The sequence below is a fragment of the Acinonyx jubatus genome, chromosome F2 (genome assembly GCF_027475565.1).
Source record: "Acinonyx jubatus isolate Ajub_Pintada_27869175 chromosome F2, VMU_Ajub_asm_v1.0, whole genome shotgun sequence".
Taxonomy (NCBI): domain Eukaryota; kingdom Metazoa; phylum Chordata; class Mammalia; order Carnivora; family Felidae; genus Acinonyx; species Acinonyx jubatus.
In genome coordinates this window covers 44,486,677-44,502,510 of record NC_069394.1, presented here as the reverse complement: position 1 = coordinate 44,502,510, position 15,834 = coordinate 44,486,677, and the positions used below count along the sequence as shown (strand labels likewise).

General features: G+C 35.8%; 1 protein-coding gene across 2 annotated transcripts in view; it reads left to right on the top strand.

Moving 5' to 3' along the window:
* SLC26A7 (solute carrier family 26 member 7) overlaps nucleotides 1-15,834 on the top strand; it is a 155,017-nt gene that overhangs the window by 23,226 nt on the left and 115,957 nt on the right. The window contains exons 1-2 of one of the 2 annotated variants that reach the window (XM_027064252.2): nucleotides 13,310-13,464; nucleotides 13,601-13,910. In XM_027064252.2, the coding sequence (XP_026920053.1) occupies nucleotides 13,718-13,910 (193 nt within the window). In that variant the 5' untranslated portion in view covers nucleotides 13,310-13,464; nucleotides 13,601-13,717. Of the gene's footprint in view, nucleotides 1-13,309; nucleotides 13,465-13,600; nucleotides 13,911-15,834 lie in introns of those variants that run through there. The other variant, XM_053208544.1, reaches the window with a different exon arrangement.

The following is a 15,834-nucleotide window of genomic DNA, read 5'->3' as shown; positions in this document are numbered from 1 at the left end:
AACACTTTTCTAATTGCTAAATTCCACACTTTTCTAAGCCCTCATCTTTTCCCCCTCTATTTGATGGTGTTCCATCTCTAATCCCTTAGTTCAGTTCTCCATATTACTTCCCATGGATGAATCATCACTTTCTTGGGGTGCATTCTGAGATTCTTAGTCTCTGCCTCTATTGTAATAATAGCATCACCATAGACCTAGACAGTAGACATATTTGTCTTTGACATTTTTTTTTAGCCCTGATACTTTTGTTTTATTATGTGGCTACTGCCTCAACTGTATTCTTGCATATCCATTCCTTCTGATATTTAATCTGATTATATTAATCAACCAAAGGAAGGGGATTTTTCAAAAGAATTTAAGATTAACGGGAAAGGAATTGTATTCCATATTTCTCACTTTCCTCTCCTTACTTAATGATTATCCTGGGGTGACAGGAATAAAATTTGTATTCTTGTGATGGGGTTCTTTATTTTTCTGGACTTACGGATAAGTTGATGAGCTCTCTGCTTTCAACTGGTTGCTTTTGGGCAGTGATTCCTTGGCCCATGAAAATAGAGATGGGAGATGAACTGCTTTTCTTGTACCTGACGTGAGCCATCAGGTTCAGAAATTGCTTTATTGATAAATGTGATAGAGGCACTTTCATTATATTCACTGTTTTGAACATTATCTACTCAAGATGTGGTCAAGTATATGGGAAAGAACATATATACAATTCGCCTTATTTGTAATCTCAAGAATCAATTCCAGAAGGCACTTTATACCTTGAACTCGTAAATCTTTTGTCCTTGGTTTTACGATCCTAATTATGTTAGGTCTCCTAAAGCATAATGCTTCCTCATTCTGAGACTTCCTTGGAGATGGGTAATCCATGGAGATATGTCAGAAAACATGCTGATCATCTGCATAATTTTGAAAGCAACCCATTAAAACAGTGGTTTCAGATAATAAGAATGTTCATTGGATTGGAGACTTTGGGACCATATATTTAATTAGGTGGAGATTTTCTTTTAAGTACAGGTTAGTAGACTGTCCATCAAAAATAATTTCTTCTCCATAGACAACTAAAAGAATTGATAAGCATAAGTACCATGTGCTACTAAGCATATTCATCACTTTTTACTTTGCACTAATTTTAAATTTCTAAGTGCAATAAAACCTTGCTTTTTATAGATTGGATTGAGACTCACAGTCAATTTGTTAAAAGCAATTGTAGATAAAAATATGAGAAAATGTTTCTTCTAGTTGTCTTAAAGAATTGCCTTAGATTAAAAACTCCTAGGGCAATAGAGCAATATAAGTTTACACTGCATGGATGGTCACTCCTGCCAATGCCTATGGAAGACATTGCTGATGGATCTTTGCAAACTTTCTGCTGAGCATGGATGCATTGCTTTAGATTTTTTTTTAACTTCACATTTCAGTAATTTGACTGAGGAACTAATTCATCTCTATTGACATAGGATACAGACGGCCTTTTGTTAATTATACTCAGAATATAGAGGATAAATACCAGAAGATAGAGTCAAGAGTTTAGGAATGTCAGGAACACCTTGAGGACATGACAAAGTTTAGGATCTGAACGGAGAGAGTGGAATTGACATGTAGATTTCCAGACTAGACAGACGGAGTACATGACCATGTTTGGAGAATAAATAATGCTGTACCCAAGTCAAAATTTCAGATTCAAGTAAGGCAGATGGAAATAGGTTTGGGTTGTTACTCAGTTTGGAGGCCAAGTAGACTGGTTTGCAAAAAATTATAAACTGGATAAGATTGTCCATTCCAGAAGAAAACATTCCATTCTAATTGAATAATGATGGGAAATAAGACGTATATGGTGTTCTTCTTTTAAGCTTTTAATGCATTAAGGCATATGAAAAGCTCAATTCAAAACTGTTGAAATACCCACACACACTGTTCAAATCATCTTAGCAACCAATGAAAGAGATTTATAGGAGTTAACAACTAACATTTATCAGTGCCTCTCCCATATGCCAGGCATTGTCCTTGGTACTCTACTTATCTAAATCCTCCCCTCAAAGACCTTGAAAAGCTAGCATAGAATTTCAGCTTTGCCTGCCAATGGGCCGGTTGGTTGTCTGGCTCCATAGTACAGCACTTCAAATACTTCTTTTTTGTTGTTCTTTTGACACAAAGAAAAAGCAAGGTTCCCCAGGGTTTGGTTTATCTGCTCTACTATATATATAGTGGATATGGTGCAAATATCATTGCAATCTATGTGCAGTGTAAACCTTGCAACTTCTAGTGTAAATTTCAGTAATGCCAGTAATTGGGAGAATGAAAACTCTGGTACTGTTCCCTATCTGCTACTTCTTGAAGCAAAAGAAATGCTTTATGGAAGGCCTAAAAGTCCCTTGAAGGTTTGAATTTTCAATAAACTAAAATGGTTTGGGTATTTGTTTACATTTTCCAATAAGTGATAAATTTGTAATTATTAACTGTTTCTTTCTCTGGCTCCACTCCCAGAGTTCTATTTAGCTACCCAATTTGACTTCCTAAGGACAAATAAGCTTGAGCACTGAGAATTTCTGAATATTACTATTTTTAAATTATTTTATTTTTAGTTGAAGTATAGTTGACATGTAATATTAAATTAGTTTCAAGTGTACAACATAGTACAATTATATACATTATGAAATGTTCAACACAATAAGTATATTGTAATATTATTGACTACATTCCATATGCTCTTTGAATATTATGTGTTTTTTGGTAACATTAGTGGTAGCCCACATTTGAATTATGTTGTCAGATATGGAATGTAAACCAGCAAGTAAAAACTATCTCAAAAGAAAAATATGTTCCATGGCTTCAAGGTCCCAAGAAATTCTACGCATGGTGCTTTAAATTTTTATTGGAAAGTCAATTGATCCAGAAAACTAGATATCATTAAGTGTTGTGTAAGTCAACATGTGACAGATCGAAGAATGTCCCAGTGAGACCACTCAAAAGATGAATTTATTATAGATCAGGGCTGGTGTAAGATGTTATCCCAAAAAAGTGCCTTGGAGCCTGGGAAAAGTATCCACCAATAAAAATGACATCATTGGTGATGATTCTTTGCCAGTTAGACCCTAATAATTCTACTTCTAAGGAAATAATCCAAGACTTGCCTTAAGATTTATGTCCAAAGATGTGTATCCCAGTGTTATCTGTAATTTTTTTTTTAAAGCCTAAAAACTGGAACAACCAAAGTGTCTACTCCTAGGGGATAGGTATGTAAACCATGGTACATGAAGGAATGAAGGAATATTGTATAGTCATTTAAAAAAAATTGGTCTTCTCTGAGAGTTTTCTATAATATGATAAAGGCTGATGATATACTACTCAGTGAAATGAAAAGTTATATGTACAGTAATGTCTTAACTATGTAGAGGAAAATTTTTCATGAAAAAAAACCCCAAAAAACTAGAACAGATATACCAAAATTTCGATCACCAGTATGACTCTGGGACATATTGTTTTTTTTAATTTTTTAACACTTTTCTATACTTTACAAATTTTTCTATTTCATAATAGTAATTTGACCATTTAATAACCATAAAAATGAAAAGAATCTAGAAAAATGACTTCTAAATTCTTGTCAAAGTGTAAGTGTTTTTGCATTTTTCCCTATTGATCCTTGACACAATGTATATACAAAGCCATGAGGTTGAACACGGAAAATAAAAGGAATGGAATGAGTAGGAACTTGAGCTTTAATTTTTGATATTTTAATGCATACGTATTTATGAGACCAGTTTGGTTATTTTTCAGTTTTGTAAGTTTACTCATATTTCATATACACAATTAATTACCTTTTGGTAAAAACACTTCTTGGGGTGCCTGCCTGGCTCAGTCAGAAGAGCATATGACTTTTAATCTTGGGGTCATGAGTTTGAGCCCCATGTCGGGAATAAAGATTACAAAACAGAACAAACAAAACACTTCTTGTTGCAAGTAAGTGAGAACCTAAAAGTCGTCTTGCATCTTAGAATAGTCCCCTGTTTCATGCGTTAAAAGCTGAGTGACTGTCTCTCAGGGAATGCTATAAAATTATTTTCACACTACTTGGATCTTCTTCATTAGGGATCATCTCTAAGTACTATTTCAACTTTAAGACTTAAAAGCGAATAAGGTTAGCATTACAAAATCCACACTAATGTTGAAATTTCACTAAAAGTAATTTCATAAATTAAACACCGATAATATTGGGGAATAATGTTGATGATGTTGGGGAAATTTACTTTTCTGGACTGATTCTAATGCAGCAATATAGGCTGTGTGGACTGTTTTAGCTCTTTTTCTTCTAAGTAACAACAATTCCAAAAAGCCAATTTTTCCTCTGATATTATGATCCCTTCTAGATGAGGACTGTGCCCAGAGGGAGAGTCTAATGAAACTATTAGACAAATTCCATGATCTCTTTTAATAGAAATACTAGATTGAAATGTTACATTACTACTAAAGACATAGTATATTTGATTTCAGGAGTAAGTTTGCTATAGACTCTTAAGACACCTTTTTGGACAAAATGAAAAAAAAATCCTATTTGACTGTTCTCAAATAATTCCTACTAAAGAATAAATTTTAATCTGAAGGAGTCTAGTAGATGTGTCTGGTTTTTCTTATTCATTGATTTGAATAAGGACACATAGGATGCTTAATCAATTTCTGGGTAATGCTATGGCCTGAATTCTGTCCTCTGCAAATTTATGTTAGAGCCCTAACCTCCAGTATGATGGTATTTGGAGATGGGGCCTTCAGGAGATAATTAAGTTTAGATCAGGTCATGAGGATGGGGCCTTTCTGATTGGATTAGTACCCTTATAAGAAGAGATATCAGAGCTTGCTTATTCTTTCTCCCCCTGCTATGTGAGTAAGGACACAGTGAGAAGGTGTATGTCTACAAGGTAGGAAGAGGGTCCTCACCAGGAATCCAATTGGCCGGTACCTTAATCTTAGACTCTCCAGTCTCCAGAACCATGAGAAATAAATTCCTGAAGTTTCTAGAATAAGCTAGTTACTCTATAGTATTTTTTGTGGCAGCCCGAGCTAACTAATACAGGTAACACAATGCTTGAAGGAATAGCTAATATGTTGAAGTGAAATATATAATTATCAGTATTAATAATGACTGGGTCAGATTCAGAAAGACTTCGGCAAAATTAACTGAATGACCAGATTCAATATATCAGATAAGGTTTGATGTAAAACTTGGTGCTTAGATTGTTATAAAAAGCTCCTACATAAAAAGAATGGAGAACATATCATTTAACAGATTGGTTTGGAAATAGTTAGAATTTAATCATATGGTATTGTTTACACTTTTAGTCAGAATACAGCTAAGGACTATTAAATTCTGGTATCACATTCTAAAGGAAAATTGGAAGCTGTAGCAAATGATAAGGAAACGGTCATAATGGTGGACTGCTTGAAAGCCATATTACATGATGAATAACTTTTATGTCCAGCCAGACTGGAGTAGTAGGGACTGAACTTACCCTTCTGCCTGAAACAAATAAAAAACCTGACAATGTATGTGAAACAACACTGGCAAGAATTTGGATATTAGGCAACAAAGGACAATAATGGAGAGATTGGAGACAAATTAAATGAGTTCAATGATTGTCCCAGCTTACTGCTAGGAAAATTTCCAAGCCATGGTACAGCAGAGCATGGGGGTAGATGGGAGCCCAGGAGACTGGTAGTTTCCCTAAGCTACAGAGAAGGATCTGGGAGTCTGGGGAGGCCAAAGCAGATAGATTTCACATGGCAGAGTATGAGAGAAAAGAGTGACACAGAGATAGAGTCTAAGAAATCTACACATGCTGAATATTCAGCTAAGTAAAGATCAGCACATGGATGTGAGGAATCTATAGACACTAGGTAAATGGTTAGAAGGAGCGATCCTAGGGACTTACACAGGGTCAGGAATAGTTCATGTTTCCATCAGCCAGAGTGAAAATCTCACGATCCACAGAACATCAAGCAGCGAATTTGGTTTTGTCTCAATAGTGGGAATAAATGTTCTGTGGTCCCACCTACCAGTATAACGCTTTTAGGTCTTGCTTTTGAATTCCAAGATGAAAAACACACTGGATGGAATTAACAGTGGATTAAACACTACAGAATAAAAGATTAGTGAACTTGAAGACAGCAGTAGAAGCTACCCAAAATGAAACATTAAAAAAGCCTGAAATAAATATACATAAAAGCATCTGTAAACCGTGGGACAATATCAAGTAGCCTAATATATATTTATTTGGAGTCTCCAAAGGATGTAGGGCAGAAAAAATATTTGCATAGTAATTGCCAGACATGTTTCAAATATGATGAAAACTGTACACTCACATATCTAAGAAGCTTGACAAACACCAAGTATGTACATCAAGAAGAACAAAATAAGTTGGGAGGAAGATGCACCAAGATACATCATAAAGAAATTACTTAAAACCAGTGGTAAAGACTTAAAAGATCTAGGGAAGAGAGGCACATGTACAGAAGAACAAAGAAGATGACAAAAATTTTTTTGTTGGAAACAATGCAAGCTAAATGTGAAGCAATGTCTTTAAAGTGCTAAAACAAACAAAAGAATGCAACAATGACAATAACAACAAAGAAAACCCCTGCCAACCTAGAATCTACAACCAAATGGAATTATCTTTCAAAAACAAAGGTAAAACAAAACCTTTTTCAGATACATAAAACCTGAAAGAATTCATTTAGCAAACGTGCACAAGAAAAAATGCTAAAGGAAATACTTCAGGCAGGAGAATAATAACAGATGAAAATCTGGGAATATCCGAGGAAAAACGAAGACCAATAGAATGGTAACTTCATGGGTAAATATAAGAGACTTTTTAAATTATTTAGCTGTCTTTAAAAGGTAAGCAACTTTAATGGGGCACCTGGGTGGCTCAGTTGGTTAAGCGTCCGACTTTGGTTCAGGTCATGATCTCGCGGTCCATGAGTTCGAGCCCCACATCGGGCTCAGTGCTAACAGCTCAGAGCCTGGAGCCTGTTTCAGATTCTGTGTCTCCCTCTCTCTCTGGCCCTCCCCTGTTCATTCTCTGTCTCTCTCTGTCTCAAAAATAAATAAACGTTAAAAAAATGTTTTAAAGATAAGCAACTTTAAGACCAAAAGTAATAATATATTTGGGGGTTTATAACACATATGGACAGAATATGTGACAATAATAGCGCAAAGAAAATAGAAGTGTATAGTTATAAGGTCCTTATGCTAAATGTGAAGTGGTATACTCTCTCTTGAAGATAGACTTTGATAAGTTAAAGATGTGCAATATAAACCCTGAAGTGATCACCAAAATAAGAGTTATAGCTAACAGACCAACAAATGAAATAAAAGAGTCATAGAAAGTAATCCAAAAGATGGTAAGAAGAGAGAAAAATAAAGAACTGATGGAATAAGTGTAAAATAAATAGCAAAGTGGTAGATTTAAATCCAACTATATCAATAAACACAGAAGTATAAATTTGCCTTCAAAGAAGGCGTAGATTGTCACATTGTATTAAAAAAGCAAGATCCAACTCTATGTTGCCTACAAAAAGCCTACTTTAAATATACAGAAATAGGTTAAAACTAAAAAGATGAAAAGCACATATGGCAAATAATTGAAGGAACTGAGGACATGTAGCTGAAAAATGAGAATACATAAGAGAAGCCCAATCACAATTTTCCAATTTACATATATTTCCTTTAACATGGGGGTTAATGTTCCTAGAAATAGGACAGCTAAAGGAGCAGTGAAAGATTCACAATCATCAAGTCCTTAAGGGGGTGGATTTCTAGCACTGCACTAATTACCCCTTTTGGCATTTTCAAATCTTGTTAAGTCGTGATATGCCCCCAGCCATAGTATATTTCACTTACTGTATATCAGTTGTTGGTCAGAAATGAGAAAGGGCTTTTACTAATTCTTAATGAACTATTTTTACTGTTTCCTTCTTTCCGTTTCCTTCCTTCTTCCCTTCTTTCCTTTCTCCCATCCTTCCTTTATGTCTTTTTCAGCTCAGGCTGCTGTAACAAAATTACCATAGGCTGTGTGACTTAAATAACAAACATTTATTTCTCACAGTTCTGGAGTCTGGGAAGTCTAAGATTGGGGCACTCAAAGATTAAATGTCTGGTGAGGGCTCTCTCCCTGGCTTATAGACAGCTGCCTTCTCATTGTATCTCACATGGCTGAGAGAAAGAACTATAGTCTCTTTTTCCTCCTTAAAAAGACCTAATCCTATCATGGGATCTCTATCCTCATGACATCATATAAAACTAATTCTTTCCCAAAGGTCTCACTTCCTAATACTATCCCATTTACTGTTAAGGGTTCAACATAAGAATATTGGAAGGACATAAGCATGTGGTCCATAGTAACTTCCTCCCTCCTTTTCTCCCTGTCTCTGTCTCTTTCTTTTTCTTCCCTGTGTATTTGAAAATGCCTTGGATCCTTGTAAAATATGCATTTGATACCCCCCCCCCCATGCATTTTTTTTAAGTTCCACCAGAGCTATCTCCTTTTGGCCGCTCTTATAAGTCAAAATAAGTCACAGAACACAAAATATTGGCAGAAGGAAAAAACATGGTAAAGAATACAGACTGGGAAGTGCTGTTTAATCCAAAGAAAGCAAAGTAAGGTACATTAGTAATCGACACTGAGAGCACAAGATTTTGTTCACACTACTATAATGGTTTGTGTGTCATGAGTAGAATATTAACTGTACTGCTCAGGACTGGAATTGTATGTGTGCATCCACATTTAAATTTTTTTTAATGTTTATTTATTTTTGAGAGAGAAAGAGCATGAGTGGGGGAGGGGCAGAGAGAGAGGGAGACACAGAATCTAAGGCAAGCTCCAGGCTCTGAGCTGTCAGCACAGAGCCAGATGCGGCACTCGAACTCACAAACTGTGAGATCATGACCTGAGCCAAAGTTGGACGCTTAACTGACTGAGCCATCCAGGCATCCCCAACCCCATTTAAATGTAACAGTATTTCTGAAATAAATAACACCAAAAAAAAAGAAATCAGAACGCTTTTGGGATAGCACTAAATGAATTAGTCCTAAAGCTGACTGATTGTTAAGTGTTACAGGAATTAGGGCAAATACTAAAGAGTGAACATTTTCATGGGGTGCCTGGGTGGCTCAGTCGGTTAAGCGTCCGACTTTGGCTCAGGTCATGATCTCACAGTTCATGAGTTCGAGCCCCGCGTCGGGCTCTGTGCTGACAGCTCAGAGCCTGGAGCCTGCTTCACATTCTCTGTCTCCCTCTCTCTCTCTGCCCCTTCCCTGCTCATGCTGTGTCTCTCTCTCTCTCTCTCAAAAATAAATAAACATTAAAAAAAATTTTTTTTAAAGAGTGAACATTTTCAGTAGTAGATCTTGGCACAATAATTGGGAAACAGATGTTTTAACAATTAGAATTTCTAAAGACTGGAATGAGCTATTGTTCTAAGCTGTTTCAGTCATTAGAAGAATTAAGACAGAGGTTGGAGTCAGGGCTGTGCCAGCCTATATAAAATTTTGGGTGAATTAGGAAAAGGTTTCCTAACCTAGAAGATGACTTAATAGAAGTTGCTCTCTTTGTGTGGTTGTATCCCCAGGCCAGTTCTGTGGCTTAGTAGCAGAACATGGCCTTCATTTCACAGTCTCTACTTTCCTCCTCAGATGGGAACCTTTTAAAGTGTCCTCTTGATAGAAATGCTGTAGATCAACTTCTTGAAGCAGGCATGAGTTTGGAGTGATGCCCTCTGAAGTTGATGAGTCTATATTTCCAAGTGTAACCTGGATATAATTCAGTGCTTTAGGTGTCCCGGTCGCCAGCTAGATCACAAAGAAACATAATACTGCAATCAAAAGTAACACAAGATTTTTAATCTTAACTAGTGTCTCTCAAAACCCATTAAATGTGGTCCAAAATTATAGCCTGTACAACATTTCTTAGAAGGTTCTTTCCTCATTCGAGCCTGACTCAATTTCCTCATACTTCAGAATTTCTTCAGAGGCTCTTCTTACAGTCTAACCCTGTAAAACTCTATCTGAAACCCCAGCACATGAGGTTTTCTATCTTTGCTTTATCTCCTCCCTTTCTCTTCCACTTACTATCTAGTTTGTCCTCCTTCTGCTCCCTAGACTCTATAAGAAAAAGGATTTGTGTTGAAAAAGATAGAACTTTCCTTACATTGTAAGAGAACTGTGCGAAGGTGAGCAAGATAGGATCTCTATTTTCCCCACTATCTCTTACTCTCTTTCCCTCTACACCGATTTTCCTCATTCTTTAATATCACAGTCTGGAAACCAGGCTGAGATAGACTAAATAATTCTGGGGTAATTTTCAAGAGTAGGGCCATTCATATGTTAATACTTTAGTGAGTGGATCCTATGTACGCTGAACTTTCTATTACATCCTAAGGAAAAAGGCAAAGCAAGTTATTTAAATAATCCTTACTCACAAGGAATTTACGATCTCATGAGCCAGATGGACTACAATAAGATCAAATAGATTTCAAAGAAGAAAACCAATAGCGGACAATGACTACAGCTGTAGACCCATAAGTAGCTTTGGGGTTACCGGGGTGTTGGGTGTACATCATGAACAGAAGTATGGGGAAGCCAGGGAAGGTTTCATGGAAGAGATAGGTATTGAGTAAATGTTTAGATGAGGAAAAAGACCATAGAACAAGGAAAATTAGTGTAGAGATCTAGTGAAGAGTCAAAGTAATGTGCCATAAACAGTGGCTATACTTACCTGCTGGAACAGAGGGTCTGAGTAGGATGGGAAGCCTTTTTTTCTCCGTGAGCATGCAATTCTCCCTTCTCTGGTAACCATAACATTCCTTGTGCAACCTGTTATTAACTTATCCCATTCTGCTTTGAGTGAGTTAGTTGCATATTTTCTATTTCCTTCATTAAATGTTAACTCCCAGACAATAGAGACAATCTCCCCTCACCACCACCCTACTCCACTTTTATAGCGCCTCACGCAGAATCTATCAAATTGTGGTTATTCAGTAAATACCTACTGAATTGAATGGAGGTGATGAGAAGCTAGTCAGAGTCCGTGGATAGGGGAGTGGAGAAGGGTCACATGCTTGTGCTAATGAGTTTGATATTGGAGATCAATGGAAGTTCAAACATGTCAAGGATGTGATCAAAATGATATTTTAGGAAGAAGAATTTTTCTGTCATTCCTCATCGGAGGTGGAAGATATGTTCATCTTTCTAATTGTCTCAGTGTTGCCTGGACATTTGGGAAAGGATGTCTCCTATAGATGATACATAGTACTGAACTTTAAGCTGATTTTAGTCATTGAATCTTTTGAATAAATATATTTAGTCTTCTTGCATTTTATGGGCTGGGTCTAACATACTCTGAGAATCTCATGGGTGTGAGTAAATTTCTTCACAAGGGTCTTTGGTATTGTTGATTATAAATAGGAGTGACATCATGCTCTGGGGTGAGATTTTGGCATGTTTTAAATAATGTGCAAACACACGGAATTGGGAAAAAGTCTGGATATTAGAATTCCAGATTTACACTTCAACGAAGATTTGGGGGGGGGGTAAGGTTTATTGTAATTTTTAAGTGTTTTTTGATTGAAAGACAATGGAACCATTTTGTCAAACTAATTTCTCCTCCTTCCTGGTCTTAGGATACTTTAGAACAATTGCTGGCACTAATATATATTTAGGTACTTCTATACAGATTCATCTAAAATTCTAAAAATCCATTCATGTGAATTCTTTGTTACTAACAAACATTTAACACATTTTTTTTAATGATTGAATTTACACAAATCATAGCTATTGCTTGGCGATTTCAGTCAAGCTTTCATTTTTTTTTTCATTTTGTCAGTATAGATTTGAATTTATGATCTAGCTATGTTTTGAAAAAATATCTTTAGTGTTTTGATTGTAAAAGTAATACATAGGATAGATAGATAAATATAGATATATTGATATATGGTTTCTGAATTACTTTGTTTATATCCTGAATGTAGTCTATAAAACAAAACCCAAGATTGCTGTTTGTGAAGGAAAAACAATGTAGCATCATTATTAAGAGTGGATTTGGTTATCTGGTTCTACTTCTCACACCAAAAGAATAGGGTTAAAGTACTACAACTCAGTCTGTGATATCTAAACTAAGGAAAAGTTTATAAATTTAACACGATGTAAACAATCAGAAAAATACAAAGCAAATTCTATTCTGTACATATGAATGAAGTATACATACATCCCTACATGTTTAGGATTCGTTGGATTTATAAAGAAAGGTAGACATTTTTGCACAGATAGAAAGCAATGCCATCTTTGGAAAGCTGAGGGAACAAGTCTCCACCTTAATTCAAAAAACAATGGAAAAAGGTCCAGCAGAGGACCTTTTTTATTCAAAAGTTCAAGTACTTTTTTATTCTGAAGGCTTTCAGAAACCAGATTTCTACTCTCTGGACACATAGGTATTAAAAGGGCTGCAGTAAATTTATACCATGATATTCTTTCTTTTGGCCTCACAATTTTAGTTAATATATTGGCTTTTTGGTTTAATTCCAATGGCACAACTCATAAATGCAGGCTTTTTCTTCTGGGACAGGGGGAAACAATCATAAACTAAAAATCTTTGACAGCCTGTCTGTTCTATTATAAAATGTAACACCCTGTCTAAAAAAGAGAAATCTCCCAAAGGTCGTGTGAAAAGAGGGCAGCACCACACAAAAATCTGGGGATACTTCAAACAGTAGTTTGAACAATACATTATTCCTTGAGAAATTCCAGTTACTTAGCATGAGTGTGAGAATTATATGGTTTGGAGAAATCGAGAAAACTGAATGAACGATTTCAGAGACAGGGAAGAACTATTGCCACAAATATCTGTTCATAGTTCATAGTGATGCTTATTTTCTCAGCCCATGAGATGAAATTTCAGTTTGTTTATGAGACTGGCTATTCTGTTCTCAGGCTGGGCAGTGGCCGTCTGAATGTTTCTGTATGAATGAAAAGCTCATCTTCCAGGGAATAAAAAAGATAAGGACATTTAGCAACACCTTCTTATTTTTCTGAATTTTGTAGAACTGGTAGTCGTCTGATGTATTGAAAATATGCACGTCCTCAAAAAGTAAGGCTAGATTGTCTGAATATATTTTGCACTATAAACCCCTCTGGCAGTTTTATGTTTTTGCACAGCTTGTAGGAGAGAGACTGGACTGGCTGAACGCTTCCTGGTTTCATTAGCATAACCCAGCCCACCTCCAACACACGCCCACAACTACCTCATTAGCCATTGGGAATGGAGCCAAAAACATAAGACTACAGTGAATATAAGGGGAATTACTGGCGAAAGAGCTCTAGACCAGCTTAACACTGAACCCATTACTTTTCCAAGATCAGAAAAATATTAGACTAACAGGAACCATTTCCCCGTCTTACTCAGATAAGGATTCAAGGTTTTAATCTATAGCTTTTAATCTAGACTAATTAGCTTCACCATAATAAGACATACAGCCTGGCTGCGTATATTTAAGTACTTCTGTTAATCTCTTTCCCTTTCTCCCTCTTTTATTGATTGATTTTTCTGGATAGCTTTGACATTGTAAACCACGGACGAATTGGAGCCTGGCATTGAAAAGAGGTGTTCTGCAACGATTTTTTTTTTTTCTTGTCTGAAGAAGTTTACTTCTACAAGAGAGAATCTGAAAAATGACAGGGGCAAAGAGGAAAAAGAAAAGCATGCTGTGGAGCAAGATGCATACCCCTCATTGTGAAGACTTTAAACAGTGGTGTAGAAGGCGGCTACCTATTCTGGAATGGGCACCACAATATAATCTGAGAGAAAACCTGGTTCCAGACACCATGTCTGGGATAATGTTGGCAGTTCAACAGGTGACACAAGGTAATGTACTGCATTTGATTTTCCTGTTTTAAGCAGAATAGATGTCACTTCGCTTTCTTGGAAAAGTATTATGACCCATGATCTATAATTTAGCTAGTGAAATGGACACTTAATTAATTGTGGGAAAATAAGCGCATTGACTACCTATATACAAAAGCTTTCCTAGTTGTCTTTTTTTTCTATTTTTTAAAGCTATTAAACACTGAACCAATTTTTGAATGGTAATATTACATACTTGCAATGTTAAAATTCATACTATATAAGTGTAAAAGATCAGTAATTGTGGGAGAATGAATTTTTATAGCTTGACCTTACTGATACAGTTTGTTACTTTCACTGAGTCAAGCTATAAAATATCTCCTGGCTTGAACATATCGTTTGTAAACCTAATTAGCAGCACACAATTACCTGTTGTAGCCTTGAGAGTCGCTATAAGCAAGGAACAGAGCTTTCTGTACATAAAGGAGGCTCTTTGCCAAAACCATTATTTGCAAAGAGAATCCTGTGTGTCCTTAGAGCTTGTATTTTACTGTGCATGTTGATTTAATTCTGTATCACATTACATACTGTATTTATTTCTCAATAAGAAATTTAAACTGGTGAGAAGTCTGAGTTTAACTTTCCCAAAGCAGATTCTAAGTGGTATTCTGGATTTTGATACATAGGTGTTTCTCTTGGTGAAAGCTTTAAGTTAAGTAGTGTGTACATGTGTGTGAACATGTGTGTGTGTGCATGTGTTTTCCTTAAAGATATATTTATTGCATTATTATTATTATTTTGCTAATTCAAGTAATAATTTCCTACCTGTAGCACGGAAGGGAACCAATTTCTCAACCTTGAAAATTTGGAACACTTTCCTTGGCATAGACTCTGTAGATTTATATTTCCTTGCAGTTTCACTACATCCCTAGCTTGAACTATTATTCATTCTGTTAAATTATAAGCACTCTTTTAATTGAATTATTCTGTAGCTGGAACAAACTTGTTTGTGTATTTGTGTTTTTAGTATGATTAGGACCATCTGCACTGGTGGCTTTACTTTAAGATCCATAAGACTATCATACTTTATGGGATTCCATTTCCCTGAATAGTCTAATATTACATTTTTTAATGACCATTTCGCCAATAGTGAAGCATGGTAATCTTTAATAAAACTGCAAAGTAAATAATAGGTTAGGGCATTTTGAGCCCTGTTTTTATTCAGTTTTAAATTCAAAATGTGACACTACTATGCACTTTGAATCTAAGCGATTGACTTCCAAGGGCTTTTTCACCAGATAGTTTTAGTATAAATGTACAAATTTATTTTGCTTTAATGTAATGTAAAGTGAAAGAGAAATCTATTTTTTAAATAATTTGTTTTGTCATCTCTATAGAATATCAAGTTAATAAGGAAATCTGGGGATATGATAAAGATGTCTGTGATACACCCTTAGCAAGAGTATTTGTGTGTAAGTCTTTGGTAGTTAATTGTATGGCTTTCATTTAGATAGAGATTTTGAGGGATTTTGTTTTATGAGTCATATAGTTCATTGGTTATAAAGAAACACATTGGCCAGCCCCTGACTGATGGGAAGCACAAAGCTTACTCAGCCCTGTGTCTTGGAAAGTTATGGATCTGGCTGTTGGTTCTCTTGGAAAGCTACCAGTGACTGGGCAAGGCTATGCCGCTAGAAAGAACTTGAAGGTTTTCGTTGATGTATGAAAAGACAAATTCTTCAAAAAGTACCTATTCTTTTGAAAACAATTCTCTTAAACTTTCTCATGCTTACCCACCATGGAGAGATAAAAAGTGAAATATAGGTTACCCTTGTTATAAGGGGCACTGTGCTAAGCCCCTGTGTTCATTGTCCTCCCCTTTCCTAACAAAAGCCCAAGGGACAGCAGTCTCTTCTTCATTTTCCATATGAGAAAATGGAGGTTT